Here is a 19212-nt window from a genome sequence, read left to right as displayed (position 1 = left end):
GACAATTTAGTCTTCCCTTAGCTTGCTTGTCTCCATTTTCTCATCACTCATTCAAAATATCAAAACAAACAAACAAAAAACCTACCCCAAACCCTGATTATTGTTAATTCACTTTTATTCTTACTGACAAGAGGAGAAGGCATCTGTCAACACTTCAGTGGGTGTATCAGGTGTCCTGAGAGTGTGGCCTTCAAGCTTTGCCAGGGTATCATTGTGGGTATTGGAAGTAAAGGGGGGTGTTAGTGCATTCCTTTATTGATCCAGGTAGGTTACATAGCTTTGGATACCCTCAATCCCTTTTCATTATTGGATGGGCTTAGGGGTTAGAGAGAACAAATTTCTTCTACTTTTCTAAAGATGTCTCTAATGTTACGGAGAATAATGCAAATGTTATATAGTAGAACATTTTCAGCAAACATAAAACAATTCCAATGATCACTTGGGTTTCTCAACACTTATAAACATCTGCTTGTGTAGGGTAAAATTTAGTACTAAGGAAACTTATTAAAATAGGAGTTGATGGCATTTGTCATTCAATAGTTTTTTTACAATTAAGTCAAATCAAAATCTAGATTATTCACCATTAGGCATTCAGTAGGTATAATATTTTTATTTGACAGTTCCCTATATAAAGAAAGGACAGTTATAGATTTTTCATATAATGTAAGTAATATATAGTTTCATCAATCATGTTCACATAAAAAGCCTTAGAAAAACAACCCCATGAGTAAGTATACATCAGTGGTTCCTAAAGTATGGTCCTTGGACCAGCAGCATCAGCCTCACCTGGAAGTTTATTGGAGTTGCATGTTCAGGCCTGCCTTGGACTCAACTGAATAAGAAGCTCTGATGGGTGGTGCCCAGCTAATCTGTGTTTTATTTAGCCATCTAAGTGACTCTGATGTACAAAGTCTTTGTCAAGTTATTATCATACTCAGCATTTTCTCTTTCTCTCTTTCTTTCTCTCTTTCTGTCTGTCTGTCTGTCTGTCTGTCTTTCTGTCTTTCTGTGTTTCTGTCTCTCTCTCTCTTTTTCTCTCTCTTTCTCTCTCTCTTTCTTTCTTTTTTTATAGAGACAGAGACTTGCTATGTTGCTCAGGCTGATTTTGAATTCCTGCCCTCCAGCGATCCTCCTGCCTCAGCCTCCCAAAGTGCTGGGATTACAGACATGAGCCACCATGGCCGGCCCATAGTTATTAATAGATGATAAAATTGATACTCAGTGTGTTAGAATGATTGAGCAATTGATCAAATACATGACTAATTAATTTTAAGGCTCTTACTCAAACCCAGTTTTTTTGCTGATATATGATGTGACCTCCCTCTCAAAGAAAGGAGCAAAGAGGAATAGGGAATTCCACCAAGCTGGAAAACAGTAACTCTTAAATGAGCTGAGAAAGGGATCATTTCACTGCATTATTATAATGAAAGTGGGTTATGAAATCTATAAACAAGAGAAAATTAGCCTAGAAAAAGTTTTAATGACATGAGCAACACTTTTCTGGTCCTGTGCATTGGGTTCCTCGTTTTCTTCTTAGTGGAGAAGAGAAAAGCATGTAGTTAAACTCCAGAGGGGTGGCTGTGGAATGTTAATAGAATGGGAGAGACTATTTTAATCGTCGCTTTCTAGCCAAACGAATCCATGGGCAGCTTTCCACCCGGGTCTTTCCCATGCCATATTACCCACATTGATAGTGCCCTGTGGTGATTTTCCTGCACACACAATTTTACGCACGGGTGAGAGGAGTTTCTTCGTGCCTGTGGTATCAGAATGAATCCCTAAGGCAGCAGGCGTTAACTACCCCTCCGTGGCTTGGGGAATGAACATTTTCCTCTGGAGCTGAGAGTAGAAAATCGTGTTCATTAAGTGTAATATAAAAGTCTGTAAAATGACGCCTGTTAAGGTCTAGTTCTTTGTGAACTCAATTTGGGCTTTGTGTCTATAATCAAACAAGTAAAGTTTAAGTCTATTATTTGTTCAACTGGGAGGAATTTCCTTGAATAGAAAATGTTGCTATTCAATTATGTAAACAGATTGTGTGTCTGATATTTTTATTATATGTATATATAAAAAGAATCATACAACATATATAGAAAAGTACATCAAACAGAAATGTTAATGTTTTATGAATAATTATAAATAGGACACCCATGTACTGACCACTAAATCCGAAAGTGATTATTGCTAATGCTCCATATACCTCTGCTGCATATCCCAAGTCTAGTAATTCATTGCAGACAAGTCCTCCATGCACTTCACTTGCTGTTTTCGCTCTCTGAAACCACCCCTTCAACACACACACACACACACACACACACACACACAGTTATTAGGCTGGCAAACTCCTCATCTTTGTGTGTATTGGCTGAAAAGATGCCATAGATCACTGTAGCCCATGTCTGCAGGGCACTTTGAAATGTCTCCTTTAGAGGATAATGATTAGTTTGAGAGCTTTTCAAAACTGGGATCTTATCTTTGTATGTTTTGGTTAATGCTCAGTACTGGCCTATACCTGACACATTCAATAAATACTGTTCAAGTAAATTAATGACTGGCATTTCCGCTTGGATAAACTACTCTAACCAATATCTCCCAATCTTGAGGATTTCCATAGGGTCATACACAGAACGGAATGGGCTAAGGAATCCTCTAAAATGGGGAAAAGGAAACTTACAAGATCAGGATGAGCAAGCGAAGAGAAGTACTGTTTCTTGTCATCTGTTTATCCCACAGAGAGGTGTGGTGGGGCCAGGTGTTCTGTTGGACCTGCTGGATGAGTTTTCATTCCAGCAGAGGGGCTCCACCTTCGATTTGACTCTTTTTACACTAGAAATGTACATGCAGGAAAATAAGCAGACCATTATAAACCAGACATTTGGAATGGGTGCCGCTGTTTAAAGAAATTGCCTGAGAACACCAGCTTCTGGTACTTAGGAACCTCGGGGCTATGAGAAGTTATAGTCACTCTCATCCAGAGGATCTCTTGGCAGCTGAATCATGATGCTGTGCCTTCTGCTGGGAGAAGGGGACTAGATTCCCACACCCAACTGACTCATTGTACAGGAAGCCTAGGTTGGACATCTGGAGTCACTTTGAGACAACTCTTCTCACTTTACCACAACCCTATCTGGCTGGTGGTAGAGTCTACTGTGTAACTTGGCAATATGTTCATCCTCAACGTCATGGCTCAGTGTGCTTAGCCTGACTTGCAGGGTTTCCATACTTTGACCCATATCCCTTTCTGGTATCATCTCCCATGACTTCTCGTCATGAGTTCTGTGCTCCACCCAAATGGAATACTGAATGTCCTCTGACATGAATCCCCTTCCACACTGCTTCTGTCCCTGCACTTTTGCTATTCTCTACTCCTAGATGCCTCTCTGTCCTTCTCCTCCCTACCCCTTTCCCTGCAATGTTCTCGGTCTCTAAGTGTCTCAAGGCCATGAATACCTCAAGGTTCAGCCCAAACCTTCGATCCTTTCTTGTCTGGGTATTTGCACATGTAGTCCTTTCCAACTGGGATGAGCCCTCCTCCTCCCTACTTCTGTTCTCCAAGTTTAATGACTGCTCTGTGAATTTTTCTCTGAGCCTGTAGGGGGAAAAAACTGTCTTTTCTCCACTGACCCCCCAGAAACTTTAAATTTGGCATTAACACACTTTCCCTTGTCTTACACATATACATTTCTTTATGTCCCTGCTTGATGTCAAGTCCATCCAAAGAGGCAATCACATCTTTTGTCTTGTAAACCCTAGAGTAACTTGCATATTACAGGTATTCGATAATGGATAATGAATAAATGCAAAGATCAGGGCATGAGGTATGTGTGTAAAAGGGTGGAGGGGGGCATTACAGGAGGCAGATTTGTATCTTTGCCTTGGCCAGACGAACTGAGTGTGTGTGAGCTGATGATGGTATCTCCCTCCACTCTCCTGCCTAATCCTCCACACACCCTCCCCCCCCAAGATACCCTTATACCCTTGCTTACACACAGAGTCACTCCAAGGATTATTTTCAATGGTGAAACACGAAGGCCTGATTCATCAAGATTTAGGAATGTCTTGTAAGATAGACTAGGGACCCATACCACATGCTTTATGCTTTGAAAATGTATTAGAATATATATTAAAGTAAGCGGTTAGCAGTTAGCCATCTTTTTCTTTTCATTCCGATTCAACTGAGAGGTGATATAAGAGGAAAATATATATCCCAACTGCAGAGAAATCTGCAGGCAAGTCTCAAGATAATATTATTATTTTAAAAGTGATGGCAATGACATAAAACAATGAAAAAAAGATCCGTGTGGTTGCTTAACAATTTCATATGTTTTGCCTTCTAGGAGACAGAGCTGTTGGATCTCAGCCTTGTCAAGGATGCCAGATGTGGGAGACACGCCAAAGCTCCCAAGGTAGGAGGCAGAGCATTGTGCATGCACCAGATGCTGTCTGGATTATTTAGCTGTGCCATGATATCAATTCATTGCCTCGATTAAAAGTTTCTCTGTTGTCAATGCTGTGAAACACAACAGCCAGTATGATCTAAATACTTCCACTTTTATTAAAAGATGACAACAATATATGGGCAGTTGGACATAGGGGCTTACTTTATTCTCTCTAATTTTATTTTTGTTTGAAATAAAAAAAATGGCAAGGTTATTGGGTCATTCTAAATGGTTAAAATGTGCTTAAAATTATTTGAAAAAATTTTTTGAACCTCATAAGCATAAGGGAACTAACCTTTAGACATGATGAATGGAGATGTAGCTCAAATGCTTTGCCATTGAAATAATTTTATCCCTGAAGCCAAAAGGTGTATAGTCTTAGTCTGTGAATGTTACTAGTGAAGACCCAAAGGTCAGTTTATGCAGTGTCATTTGTTTTTGTTTGAAAATTTTTGCCGAAGAAATGTTTAAAGAATTAGTTGCAGTTTATTCTTTGAGGATTGTTTCTGAATGTTGGATGAAGAACATACATATTTTCTTTAACTTAGATTATCTGGTAGTGTATAGTAGCAAGACGTGTTGGCTCATCATCAAAGTTGAAAACTATTTTTATTATATTAAAAATTTAAATACTTCATTTCTAGCAGAGAGCTTATTGGAAAATAAAGAGTACATTTAAGAGCTCAATACCTATTTCTGTAATTGAATTAAAAAACTAGTGATTTCCTATTTGAGTGTCTTCCCACAACTTTTATCTTTTAAAAGTCAAAATACTTTCTTCAACATCTAAAATGATTTGTTGCTTTGGAGATGCCAGAAAAAAAAATTACCTGGAATGATTATTCTTCAGAGACATAACAAGACAGTAGGTGCTAACAAATTCTACCATAGAACAAACATACAGCTGTTGCTTTTTTTACTGAAAGGGTTAAAATGAATACAGTGAAATATCAAAAATAAAATTAGTACTGTTTTCAAGAAGGCTTCTATAAGTGTTTCTTATGAAACTGTTGCATTAATTACATTCATCTCCTAGTAATATGGGACTTCAATAGTGTGGTCTTTCAGTGTGGTATCAGGCTTATCATAATTAGTGCTTTGTTAATGATTCAAAATTGTTCACAGTTTTCAGTATGGGAAAGAACTTTTTTTCTTCTCCCAACAGTATTTCAGCCAAGTTTCAAGTCAGCCTATTAGTTCTAAGAACTATGTCGATAACATAGCTATAAAGGTTGCCTTTTAATGCAAGTTTATTGGCCTAATTTAAAATTTCAGTATCAATGTTGGTTAAAGATAGTCGCCTATAGTGTATCAGATCCTGCTTTGTCTCCACACATTGGGAGTCAAGGTCAATTCTTCTGCCTCATGGAGAGTTTCTTACAGGCTTGAATCTGTCTCTTGTTTTGTAGAACACAGCTTGCTTATCAGTTAAGTGTTTCATTTATGGATGCGGTTGGATAAATGTCTACTGAATGTTGACAAATGAACAGAAGTAGGATCTGTACTGTGCTCAGCTGATAAACCACTATTAGATCCTGAAATACTTGAGGATGGGCTTTTAACACTCAGAATACTCTTGGCTTTGACTGTTTTTTCCCTTACTATTCCTTGCTGGTGTTTAAGAACTTTGCTCTACTTTAATACAGTATTTCCAAAGCCTAGTTCTGTTGAATATTACCTGTGTGGCCTTCTTGAAACACATATTTCTTCCTCATTTGCTAAAAGGTGATAATAACAATAATTATGTCAAACGATTGCTGTAAGGGTTAAATGAAATAATTAATTAGCAAACCTTTAGCACAGAAGTTCTCAAATTTAACTGTTGATGGGCTGGAAAACTTTAAAAAAATTTTGGTACCTGTTTTCCACTCCCAAATACTCTGTAGTGCCACAAGAATCAAATCGTTACAGGTGTGATGTGGGCCTCCTGGTTTTGAGAAACAAATTTGTAGCGAAATTTCAGCACTGCTGCCTTAACTTACTGCTGGTATAATGAGCACTCACTAAATATTAGCCACTATTGTTGGTATTATCATCATTATTTTTTGTTGCCTTTACCATTAAAAATTTCAAGTCAGATTTTCAGGAAGCCACTTCTCATTTCACTGAATTTAGAAAAGTTTATGTTAGGAAGAGGGATCGGAGGGGAGGGGTTTGGCTGAAAGGGGTTTTGTGGATTGACAGGCAGGAAAGAAGTTGACATTAAGATTTGGCAAGCTTTAAGTTGCCAAAGAAAACCCTGGCTCAAACTGGAGAAATCAAAAGATAGTTTATTTAAAATGACTGGAGTGTATTGAAAATTTCAATACAAATGCTCAGTTCAGGTGAAGTCTCATGCAGCTGCTCAATTAATGTCACCAAGGACGAGGTGGCCCGTTTTCTCACAGATCTGGTTTCCAAGGTGCTGGCAGGAGTCCTTTTTCCATTTTAGGGATCCCTATGGTGGCTGTCCTCTGCATGCCACTCTTGGCAGCTTCTGGCTTTCCTACATGACAATAGTTCTGTATAATGTAGGCCAGGAGAGAGACTAGCTGTTCATTAGAGTATTCCAGAATGATTACAGTATAATTACCTTGTAGAAGAAGGTGTATGGCCCGGAGGAGGAAAACTAAATAGACCATTGAGTTGTTCAGGACAAAAGCAGCAGCAGGACTTACAGTAAAGATTACAAGTGTAAAGATCAGTACAAAGTGAGGAAAGCTTCAAAACTTGGGACAAAAAGGCAATGTAATGTGAAGACAGATTGAGTGCGAGACTTTCTGCGGGGGCTTATAGACCATAAAAGATGGAAGAACATTTGTGGAGCAGATATTTATCTAAATACCCAGGCACCCCACAAATATTTATCTTATATTCAAATTATTTTTTGTGTTTCACAGCAACTCATTATATAAAAAAATCAAGATCAAGTTGAAAATGAACTGTTTTCTGTGCCTGCTGTGATTTGAAATAACATTTATAGGAAATGGAAAAGTGTCCATGTGTTGGCCTGTTTATGAATTTAAATGTCAACTCACAACATAATTCATACAATTCCAGATCTACTTTTCTGTATATAATCTTTGTTCAAGTTACCAGTTTTGAAATTTCTCATCAGAAGGAAATTAGGAGATTTTTATCCACATGTAAAAACCAAAAGAAACAATCTTTGAGATCTATAATGTATTTATTTTTTCCTTTCTTGCTCCCAGGTTTATGAAGCACATATAAGGGCCAAGTGCTTTGGTATATACATCTTGTACTTTCTGGGTGGTCATTTCAAAAGGATCTTTGCTTTTAAAGGATGTTTATCACTGCGGCTTCTGATCTATTAGTAGTTCCTGACCCAGAAGATCAGTTTAGTGGCTTATGTGCAGCATTCATAAAATGAAATAGACTTGACTAGAAAATATCAGTGTCTTGTGCAGAGCAAGTTGTTTTGTGAAGCTTTTTTCATTCGTGTGTTTATATGTTCTTGGTCACAACATAAAGTGTAATTTTTACTGTGGGTGTGTATATATATATATAAAAGAAAGATTTTTAAAATGATACTGAAAAGATCATTTCTTCATCCTCAGGGTTCATAGGAAGTATTAAGTCCTTAGGTATATCAAAAAGTAGCGGAAACTAGGAAAGTAGATGTGTGGGTTCAGGTGCCAGCTCTGCTATTAACGAGCTTTGAGGAAGTTGCTCCTTCTGCCTGTACCTCCACTTCCTCATCTGTGAAATGGAGACATGGAGTACATGGTTATAGGTGTGTAAGTTCTGTTAGCCCTTGATTCTGCCTTTTAAATTGGGAAGTTAATCAAACCAAGGCTCTCCATCTTACAGATCTAAAACTGATGTTGAACAAATTTACATAACCTCAAACTCCTTTCCTTAGGCAAGCAAATCAGGTGAACTTTAAAGAAAACAATCATGTCACTAGACAAAGTAAGGTTTTATGCAAGCAAAAAGGATTTAAGACTTATGTCAAACTTCACACATGGCTTCTTGAAAGCAATTCTAGTATTGCTTTGGGACTCCATGAGGATCGACCTCATGATTACAGAGGCCCCTCCAACTTTAGTACATGAAAACTGCATCCTGCTGACAGTCACTTCTCAATGTTGCACATGACAGCATCACTGAAAACTATTTCATAGTTTTATTTTCAAACTGTTTCATGCAAAGGAAACTGCTTCACATGTTTATCTGACAACTGGTTCATTCTATTGGTAAAGGGAAGTTATTTCAGATATGTAATGTTAATTGTAATATGGATTCTTTGTAGATACCTAGGTCACAGTTTAATTCTAGGTGGTACATAGTATCATCATCTTTCTCAGTAGTCATAGCATTGAAGAGAGATAGGGCCTAGCTTAGGATTAGGGTTTAGCTTAAGTGAATGTTGTGGCCAGTTTGATCTTCTGTCCAGACCGCTCAAACTTTCTCCATATCAGCAATTAGGCTGGTTTCCTTTCTTATGATTCGTGTGTTCAGTATGATAACACTTTTAATTAACTTCTAGAACTTTTCCTTTGCATTCACAACTTGGCTGACTGTTTGGCACAGAGGACTAGCTTTTGAACTGTCTCAGCTTTTGACATTCCTTCCTTAACTAAGCTTAATATTTTCTAGCTTTTGGTTTAAAGTGAGAGATGTGTGACTCTTCCTTTCACTTGAACACGTAGAGGCTATTTTAAGGTTATTGGCCTATTGTTGTGTCTCATGGAAAAAGGAGGCCCCAAAAGAGGAAGAGAAATATGGGAACAGCCAGTCAGTGGAGCAGTCAGGGCACACACAACATTTATCAAGTTCACTGTCTTATATGGGCATGGTTCATGGTATCCCAAAGCAATTCCAGGGGTTAACATAAAAGATCACTGATCACAGATCATCATAACAAATTTAATAATAATGAAAAAGTTTGAAATACTGATAGAATTACCAAAATGTGACACAGAGCCAAGAAGCGAACACATACATGCTGTTGGAAAAATGATGCCAATAGCTTGCTCCACTTGGGGTTTCTACAACTTTTTCATTTGTAAAAAACGCAGTATCTGCAAAGCGCAATAATGCAAATTGCAATCGAATGAGGTGTGCCTATATCTGTAGAAGTCAAATTCATAGAGATAGAAAGTAGAATGGTGTTGCTAGGTGCCAGGGGAGGGGAAAATGGGGAGTTATTGTCTAATAGGTACAGAGTTTCAGTTAGAGAAGATGAAAAAGTTGAAGAAATGGGTGGTGGTGAAGGTTGCACAACAAGGTGAATCTATTTAATGTGGTTGAACTATGCAGTTCACAATGGTAAATCTTATGTATATTTTATCACAATAATAAAAAACAAATGGAAGAGACTGAGAAGGAGCAGCCAATGAGGAAGGTGAAGAGTCAGAAGAGAGCATATCCTAGATGACTAAAAAAAAGTACTTCAAGTATTTCAAGAAAGAGAGAGTTAAATGGTGAATTTGAATCAAATGAATTTTCTTCAAGTAGAATTTTTTTTCTACTGAGACTTTACTTTTGCAGACTTAAAATTTTTCTAAAGATACCATTTTGCATATGCTTTACACTTTTTACCTTTATTATGAGCATTTCATACTAATATTCCAACATAGGCTATTTAGGGGTTGTTGAATCTCAAATAGCTCATCATAGAATCTGGATGCCAATATATAAATCTCATAATGAGCTGATATTTGGATGTTATACAACAGTGGTTTCAATGAATCATCCATGAGGCCTGGAGTTAAAATGAATGCTTTATTTATTGTCTCCCTTTGCTGATTATATGCTATTTCCCTGACTTTGTACCAATTTTACCATTGTGTGAAACTGCAATCATAAAATTGGATATAGATGTTTGAGGGTTAGGATAGAAGAAAACTCTTTGTACAACCAAATAAAGATTTCTGCCTTTTTCACTCAGTTGCTAAGAAGATCAATCTTTGATGCTTATTCTTGGCTCCAGCTGTTTCTTAATTTACCTAACATGTTCCAATAGTTTGTTTGTTTTGTCATTCTGTTTCTGTAAATGTGTGTTTATTTACATCTTATTTATTTACATCTTTAATAAATGGGCAAAATAGGGCTAAAAATTTACAAAATGATTGTGTGTGTGTGTGTGTGTGATGGTTTTGACAACTATTCACATTTATCTTTAGATGTAAATTATATGGCATAGTTCCTTTTTTATGTTCATTAAATTCCATAGATGTCAGTGGTTTCCTTGGAAACAAAAACCTTTATATAACTAGTCAGAGATTTGGTAGCAGAAATATCAGGATGCTGGCGGGGGTGCAGGGGGTGGTTAAGGAATTGTTCCCTTGGTAGATATTTGCATTTAAAACTCTTCTGGCCTTTATACCTGCTCTTTACCCTCATGGCCATTAGATAGTGAACAAGAGATTTTTAAAGCTACCATTAAAGTATAGGATGTCTTCTCTAATGGTTAAATGCTTTTTACTTTTTTTTTTTTTCCTAAAAGCAATCACAGATATGCTATGTCTTTTCTGGAATATTAGTATAATTTATCAAATTTTAGAAGAAATTGGTTTGTCTCTTATCAACAGGTAAACTTGTATATTTGACCAAATGCCTGCATTACTCAGTATGTGTGTATGTCTACTTGTAAAATACAGTAAAGTGAATATGTGTGCGGTTGAATCAAGATTCCATATTATTTATAACAAGTAGGACTGGTCTTAGGACCCTACTACCAAAGAGTTCGAAAAGACCTTAAAGGTTTGTAGAGAGGGTATGGGGGAGGCCACAGTTATGACCAGAGTTAATTGTAGGTAAAAGTCATGCCAGCCAAGAGCATTCTCATCATGGTCCAGAGGGGACACCTTGTTGAAGATAGGATTAGTAACATGAGTTAAGTAAACCCCAGGTCTTTTCAGAAGTTTGCAACTCATTTTATCATTGCTTTTATCTGGTGTAATTTCAATCTAAATCCAATTTGCTCTACGTGCAATGGTACAGAATTGCATTTTGAAAACATTTCTCAATTTTAATTCTTTCAAATGCATCAATACGCCATCTTGTGGATATATCTGATATTCATTTCTTAATACTACAGAGTGAACCGCTTTCTAAGCCAGAGTTTTTAATCTTGGGTTCACATATAGAGATATGAGAAGCACTTAGGGACTTTTTATTAATAAAATCTTGATGTGAAGGCTACACCCAGATCAATTAGATTAAAATGTCTGATGTGGGGCTCAAACACTGATGTTTTCTTTAAAGTTCCCCAGAGATTACAATGTTCAGCTAAGTTTCAGAACCATCACTCTATGTAAAAAGAGTACCAACTTCAATGGATGGTTTCTTTTTTAAAAAAAGGATTTTATGTAGAAAAGCATTGAGAATTTTCCTGCAAAATTTCTGGTAAAAAGGACCGCTTTTAAATCTAGTCTTTCTTAAACTTGAATGCTATACTTAATTTGGAGAAATGAACCATAGTACTTGTACTAGTCCCCTCTGACTGCCATAGCAAAGTACCACAGTACGATTCAACCCAAAACAGTATTCCCTGATTACATTACAAAGCCAAGTTTTTTATTTACTTATTTATAAGGAATAGCACTGTAAGATTATTTCGCTATTGGTTTAATATAGAAAGTAGATTTTTTTTCTTTGTAATCAATACAATTGCCGAATTAGATAGAACTTTGTAGTCAGATTGCATTTGCAGAGTGCCTTTATTGAAGGATATGTTGCTTTCATATCATCAGCACTTGTTTTTATATGACCTGGAGCATCTAGCATGTGTTATTGTGCATTATAAGTGCCTGCGAGACTGTAGTCATTGAGTGTACAAGCTCTTAGGTCAGATAGCCAAGCCTCCAAGCCAGTTGCAAGCTCTATAGCCTGGCAAGTTGTGTCACATCTCTGAGATTTAGTTTCACCATCTAAATTATAGTAATAATCTCCTTGTTTATCTAATCTGGGTGTAGTCATTGAGTCCTATTGAGGACTCAGTGGCCAGTAGTCAATGAAAAAGTGCATGTGAAGCACTTAATACAATGGTCACTTCCATTGTATGTGCCATATCCATTTTAGCTATCATTATTAATGAACTTTATTAAGTAAATATAAAGTATAACTGATGTTCATGTGATGTAGCAGGTAAAAGCAAGTCCAAATTGCATAATTTACCTATTTATAATTGAATTCCATGTACTACTATGGATTGGTTCACACTGATTTGTACTTTTGTAGCTCTGGTGTTTAAACCTACCTATGAAAACCTAATTTTTATATGTTAACTATAGAAAAATGAACTTCAGGCATATTTATCTTTGAAGCCAAGCACCTATCCTGAGAGAACTAGCACAGCAGTGCTGTTGTACCAAGACTTACAGTTCTTATTTAGAAAACTGTCTAGATTTGCCAACAGTTAAATGGATTTTCTCAACAATCAAAATAATTTTAGGGCAATTGACTATCAGTTAAGAACATGTTGGTATCTTTTTCTGCATGATGAAACCACTGAAGCAAAATCTGAAGCACTGTTTTAAAATGGAATAACGACTGGGCGCAGTGGCTCACGCCTGTAATCCTAGCACTCTGGGAGGCCGAGGCGGGTAGATTGCTCGAGGTCAGGAGTTCAAAACCAGCCTGAGCAAGAGCGAGACCCCGTCTCTACTATAAATAGAAAGAAATTAATTGGCCAACTAATATATATAGAAAAAATTAGCCGAGTATGGTGGCACGTGCCTGTAGTCCCAGCTACTCATGAGGCTGAGGCAGGAGGATTGCTTGAGCCCAGGAGTTTGAGGTTGCTGTGAGCTAGGCTGATGCCACGGCACTCACTCTAGCCTGGGCAACAAAGTGAGACTCTGTCTCAAAAAAAAAAAAAAAAAAAAAAAAAAAAAACCTTTAAAATGGAATGACAAGGTTTGGGGTCAAAGAGACCCAGATTCAAATCCCAATGCACATATTAGCTGAGAGATGCCAGTAAATTTTCTTGGTTCCTCTGACTTAGTTCCTCTGCTGTATTGAGTTGTCTGGTTACTTGTATTATAACTGACCACAAGATGCAAATCATGTTTGACACACTGTAGGAGCTCACTCATTGCTACTTAACCTGCCTATCTGCCTTAAGTTCACTAAGTGGTTTTTTCTTCTTAGTGTTCAGTGAGACTGATAGATAATTATGCATATATATTATTTGAACTGCATCCATTTGGGATATTAGGTTCTAACGTAATTTGACATGTAATATGACACATGATCCAACAGAGGGAAATACCGGTATATAATTTGACACATGATTGAACAGAGGAAAGAGTTTACAAAGAGAATATTTTCTGAAAATATGGGGCATATCATTATAATTCCTTTTCAGGCTTAGCACTTGCAGTAGACTGGGCGCTATTGGAGTCTTCAGATGACCTGAGTGCTATGGTTTGAATGTTCGTGTCCTCTCCAAAATTTATGTTGAAACTTAATCTCCAGTGCAATAGTATTAAAAATTAGGGCATTTAGGGGGTGATTAGGTCATGAGAGCTCCTCCCTTGTGAATGGGATTAAGGCCCTTATAAAAGAAGCTTCACACAGTGCTCGGCCCTTTTTGCCCTTCCTCCTTCACCAGATGAGGACACAGGATTCAAGAAGCTACCTGGAACAGAAATGCAGCCCTCACCAGACACCAAACCTGCCTGCACCTTGATTTAGAACTTCCTACCCTCCAGGACTGTGACCAATAAATTTCTATTGTTTACAAATGGCTCAGTCTCAGGTATTTTGTTGTAACAGCACAGACAAAGTAAGAGCACTGGGTTTTAATTTGGGCTCTGTAGCTGGCAGAACGACCTTGGTAGAGTCATATCATCTTTTAGGAACCTCACTTTCTTCTTCATAACATGAAGGAAATGAGCAAGATAATCCCTGGGGACTAAAGATAATATTCATAAGCACCGTAGAAATATTGTGAGAATTAAATGACGTACATACCTCAAATGGATTTGCCAGACTTAGTGTATGATATGTTAATTTTTGAGGCAGCTGGATAGAGTGGAAGGAACTTAAGAGCATATACCAATATATTCTGAGAAATTCTTTATCAAATTTGAATGGGAAATGGCTAAAAAGTTCTTGAATTCTGTCTATTTACCATAAAAATGTGAAATCCTACATCACAGCAAAATGTGACACATAGTAGGTATTTTCATGGATGAAAGAATTCTTTATAGTTTTTCTTTCCTGAATATCAATGTAGTCAACATTGTTAGCTGTCTAAACTGAAATTTCACATACCTGAAGAATAAGCATTTGTCTTATGTAAAAGTGGCAATTCAGAGTCAAAATAAAGTAGTAGAATACTTGCCACTTGACAGATCTTTGTTAATAGCAGAAATAAAGTTTCCAAAGACTACTGAAATTGATGTCTATAGAGGTTTTGAGGAGACAGAATAACCTAATTAAACAGTTTGCTTTTTGATGGGTGTGAAACAGGATCATTGGGACTAACAGATCAGAAAATTCTTCTCACTCACCTCACACATTTTATTCATGCCTTTTGGTACTTCTGTAGGCAGATGCTTCTTGATTTTTTAAATTTATACCCAAACATTACCTATTTCAGTTAAGACCAGTAGGGTTGTAAGAAGAATTTGCTCATCACGATTGGCCATACATGGGCATAACTCTGTGAACAGTCACTGCCTCTTTTTCAGGGATGGAGAATACTGTTTAAAAACCAGAACTCAATATTTGTCCAAGTAAGTTCCTTGGAATGCTAATAGGTGTTATAAGATAAAAGTGTTGTCTGCTCAAATAAGTTTGGGAAATGCTGGAGGTTCCTTTATTGAAAAAATTCTCATAGCCTTTGATGTGTTGGGCATGGATTGGGGTCTAGTTTTTTTTTTTTTTTAAACTGTGAATCACTTTTTTTATAAGCATCTCATAGGATTAACATTCTGCTACAATCACATTAGTAAGTGCCCTGATAGCTGGAGATTATGAAGTTAATCACATGCTGTATGGGGATCGGAACACCAGTGTAGGAGTAGCCTGTCCTCACAATGGTGCAGATACCTAATTAAAGAAGTTTGAAGATCAAGTTCTTAGGTGATCTCTTGATAATACACAGTTGAATTTTGTCTTTTATTATATCATGGGTTGTTTTTAATTTTAACATTATTAGAATTAGTCCTACCTATATATATATATATATATATATTTTTTTTTTTTTCAAATTGAGACCTTGGCTTATGACAGAAAGCCATCAGCATTGCCCACATATTATTCAAAACACAAATATTTTCACAGTACATGGAAACTAGTTTGGCATTTAGATCAGCCTATAGCCCGATATACCACTAGTGCGAAATTCAGTGTCTACTGATTATTATTTCTGGAGATCAATTTTCTATGACTTCACATCTCATCACTTATCTAAAACTGTTACCACATGGCCTTCTTGGAAGATCTTAAATTAACTTAAAGCTTGAAATGAGTTTAGATTAAAAGTGGGTAGAAGTTACTTGGGGAGCAATAATTTCTAAAAGCCATAGCTTTTCCCCAGTTCCGGGTGTGGGTGGGTGGGTGCGTGCGTGCGTGCGTGCGTGCGCGTGCGTGTGTGTGTGTGTGTGTGTGTGTGTTTGGTGTGTGTGTGTGTGTGTGTGTGTGAACTTTCATGATTCTCTGGCTCAGGTGAATTGATTTTAATGCCTTGAAAGTGAGACTTTGGTTCTGTTTCCCCACACTGCAGGGACAGCTGTGGTTAAAAGACCCTACCAGTATTACCCATGTGGCTATGATTAAGTTGCTTAACTTCTTGTCTTGATTTCCTCATCCATAAAATAAAGCTAATACTATTTCTCAAGGTTGTTGTGAGGTTTAAAGGCCATCTCACATGTTTTATAGTAGGGGCTCCCTAAGTAGTAGCTATTATTATCCTTAAATCTATAGATCAAAGTATATGTGTTTAATAGACTTGAAGTTTGTTATCATTATTTGACAAATTAGACTCTTTCCTGCCGCAGCCATATTATCAATTTTTTTTCTTTAGATATTTGCATCTGCCATCCATATTATGTAGACTTCTTAGTATCTGGCAAAATTTTCACTTTAATGATATATTTAACAACATTTTTTTTAAAAAGCTTTTCTCATTATTCATATATAGTAGGGTAATGTTTAAATTTTCACATTAAACACTTCCTTCCTATTTCAAGATTTGTAATATCTGCTTAAAAATTGTTTCTTGAGCATAATTTTTCTTTTTACAGAATCTTAATTAAAAATTAAATTTTACTATCTTTAGTTGAAATGAAATAAGTAAATCATTTTGTATCTCTGAATGAATTGCAATTTCTTTCATTCTTACAGTACCTTAGGGTAAATTTAACAAGAGTTAAAAAAGAATTTTCATGAATTGAAACACATACAAATGATTTGGGAAATTAAACAACTATCAACGTTATTATTTTTGTCATAGGTAAATCTCTACTGTCTAAAACAGGAGTTAATGAGAGATTTATTTTATTTTATGGGACTCTGAAACACATGTCTGTTATTATTCAATTTCCTTGCAATTTTGTTTGAAGATTAAAGATTATTTAGAAGGCATTGTCTACATATTATTACTTACAAATATGAATATTAGATAAAAAATCTAAATAAAATTAATTTTAAGTCCTAATATTAGTTCTAACCCACACATATACCAAAGAGTGTGGAATGGCTGAATAAGGAAAACTGAATTTTATTACACAATTTTAATGTCAATAATGCTTTCAAATAAGTTATCTATTCATAATCTTGAAAAGAAATATATTTTAGAATATATAAAATAAAAATAGATGATTAAGTGGGATATTTCACATGAGTTAGTGGTTGACAGAGCCTTTGGAAAGTCTATTAAAAAATAAATCATGTATATAATAACAAACTAGACTCGATATTTAATTTTATGGTTAGCTGCTCAAAATTTCATGGTTTGAGCTGGTAGTCCTTAAGTCAAATAATGTATTTGAAGGATATGAGCATTTGAAATACTGTGCAAGTGTGACTAGAAAACTATTTTTTCCCATTTTTAAAACAAAAAATAAATTTTTATTCTAGGGTATAAAATATGGAAAGTCATAGTAGATCAATTCTCTGCTCTGTAAATCGTTTCCCCATGATACTTAACTGTGCCACATTATTCTAAATTCTTTCAGGTAAATTCATAGAAATTGTTCCAAGTGTCTAGAAGTTCATCAAGCTTCTTTTAATCATGTCCCCGAAATGTTCTTCTTTTAATTTACCAATATTCATGGCCAATGCAAGGTTGTAAATTGAGAAACTACCTAGTTGTAACAAAAATAATATATTGAGCTGAACCATGCTTCGCTTTTGTAAGTTGAGCTTGTTTCTCTGGCAACAAGATGTTAGACAATAAATTATGTATCTAAAACCAGATAGCTACGGAGGAAGTAGGGAGCATAAAGTTCAGGAATGTCACCTTGACTCTTATGATGGCATCTTTGCCCCCATTAGTAAGGTGTGGCATTGTTGACACAAAATTCAGGCTGTGATGAATCCAAGTCCATTCAACATGTTTCTAACAAAACATATTGCTTTAATAGCATTAGTTGGTATTAGTTGCACGTGGCAAAAATTTCATGCACTGTTAATTCTAGCACTACATTGGAACACTGAAATTATGTATCCTTGGAACTAAGTAAATTCTTTTGGCTGTATGACTTAGAAGAGAAAAACTAATTATTTTAGGAACCAGTCCTGAATTATTGCCTTAATAAAGGTCAGTATCCAAAATGGGAAGTTGTATAAAGCTGCAGTCCCAACCCCCAGGCCACAGACTGGTACTCATCAGTAACATCACCGGATAGGCTCCTCCTCCTGTCTGATAAGCATTGGCATTAGATTCTTATAGGAGCAGGAACCCTACTGTAAACTGCACTCTTTGTGAAAATCTAGGGATCTAGGTTGCGCACTCTTTGTGAAAATCTAATGCCTGATGATCTGAGATGGAGCTGAGGCAGTGATGCTAGCGCTGAGGAGTAGCTGCAAATACAGATTGTCATTAGCAAATATCTATCTTCATTTAGCATTTTTATTCTTTAGTGTTATCTCCTGAAATTATAATTCCAGCAGTAGGATTATAGATCCAAATAGATCCAATTTAATCCATTATCATAGGGGTCTTCCTCATTTTCTCTCCTTCCATGTATGTATTGTACAAGAAATATAATGCTCTTGAATCATCCTAAAACCATGCTCTCCATCTGGTGCTTGGAAAAATGATCTTGCATGAAACCACTCCCTGATGTCAAAAAGGTTGGGGACCACTAGTATAAAGGACAGTTGAAGCACAAGGTGAGGAGAAAAATGGAAAGGGATATCTCTTTAATTTTCTCAACATCTAAAGCTACTACAACAAATTTATCGGAAAAAATATATAAACTAAATAAATTTCCTTAGAATTTGAAGAATTCCAGCTATAGCCAGTCATCTTTTATTTCCAAAAAGATCAAACTGTATTCATCAAAGCCTTTTCATCTAACAAGACATTGTAGACATGGCCATTAGTTTAAGTTTTATCTTTTTTTTTTTTATATTTGTCAGTTTTATGGCTGAATAACAATCCATTGATTTAAAATTATATTAACTATTTGCCCTCCATTTACTATTGACTATTTTGATAATTTTCATTTTATTTTTACTATTATAACTAAGTGTGAAGCAAATATTTATCTTCATTTAGCATTTTTATTCTTTAGTGTTATCTCCTGAAATTATAATTCTAGCAGTAGGATTATAGATCCAAATAGATCCAATTTAATCCATTATCATA

General features: G+C 36.1%; 1 protein-coding gene across 2 annotated transcripts in view; it reads left to right on the top strand.

The window, feature by feature from the left end:
* Nucleotides 1-19212, top strand: part of PLCB1 (phospholipase C beta 1) — a 669260-nt gene that overhangs the window by 209267 nt on the left and 440781 nt on the right. For both annotated transcript variants that reach the window (XM_020281914.2, XM_076010933.1), the window contains exon 3: nt 4338-4406. In XM_020281914.2, coding sequence (XP_020137503.1) covers nt 4338-4406 — 69 coding nt within the window. The remainder of the gene's footprint in view (nt 1-4337; nt 4407-19212) is intronic.

The sequence above is a fragment of the Microcebus murinus genome, chromosome 16, assembly GCF_040939455.1.
Source record: "Microcebus murinus isolate Inina chromosome 16, M.murinus_Inina_mat1.0, whole genome shotgun sequence".
Classification (NCBI taxonomy): domain Eukaryota; kingdom Metazoa; phylum Chordata; class Mammalia; order Primates; family Cheirogaleidae; genus Microcebus; species Microcebus murinus.
The sequence above is the reverse complement of the archived record's forward strand: the minus strand, read 5'-3'. Positions and strand labels throughout refer to the sequence as shown.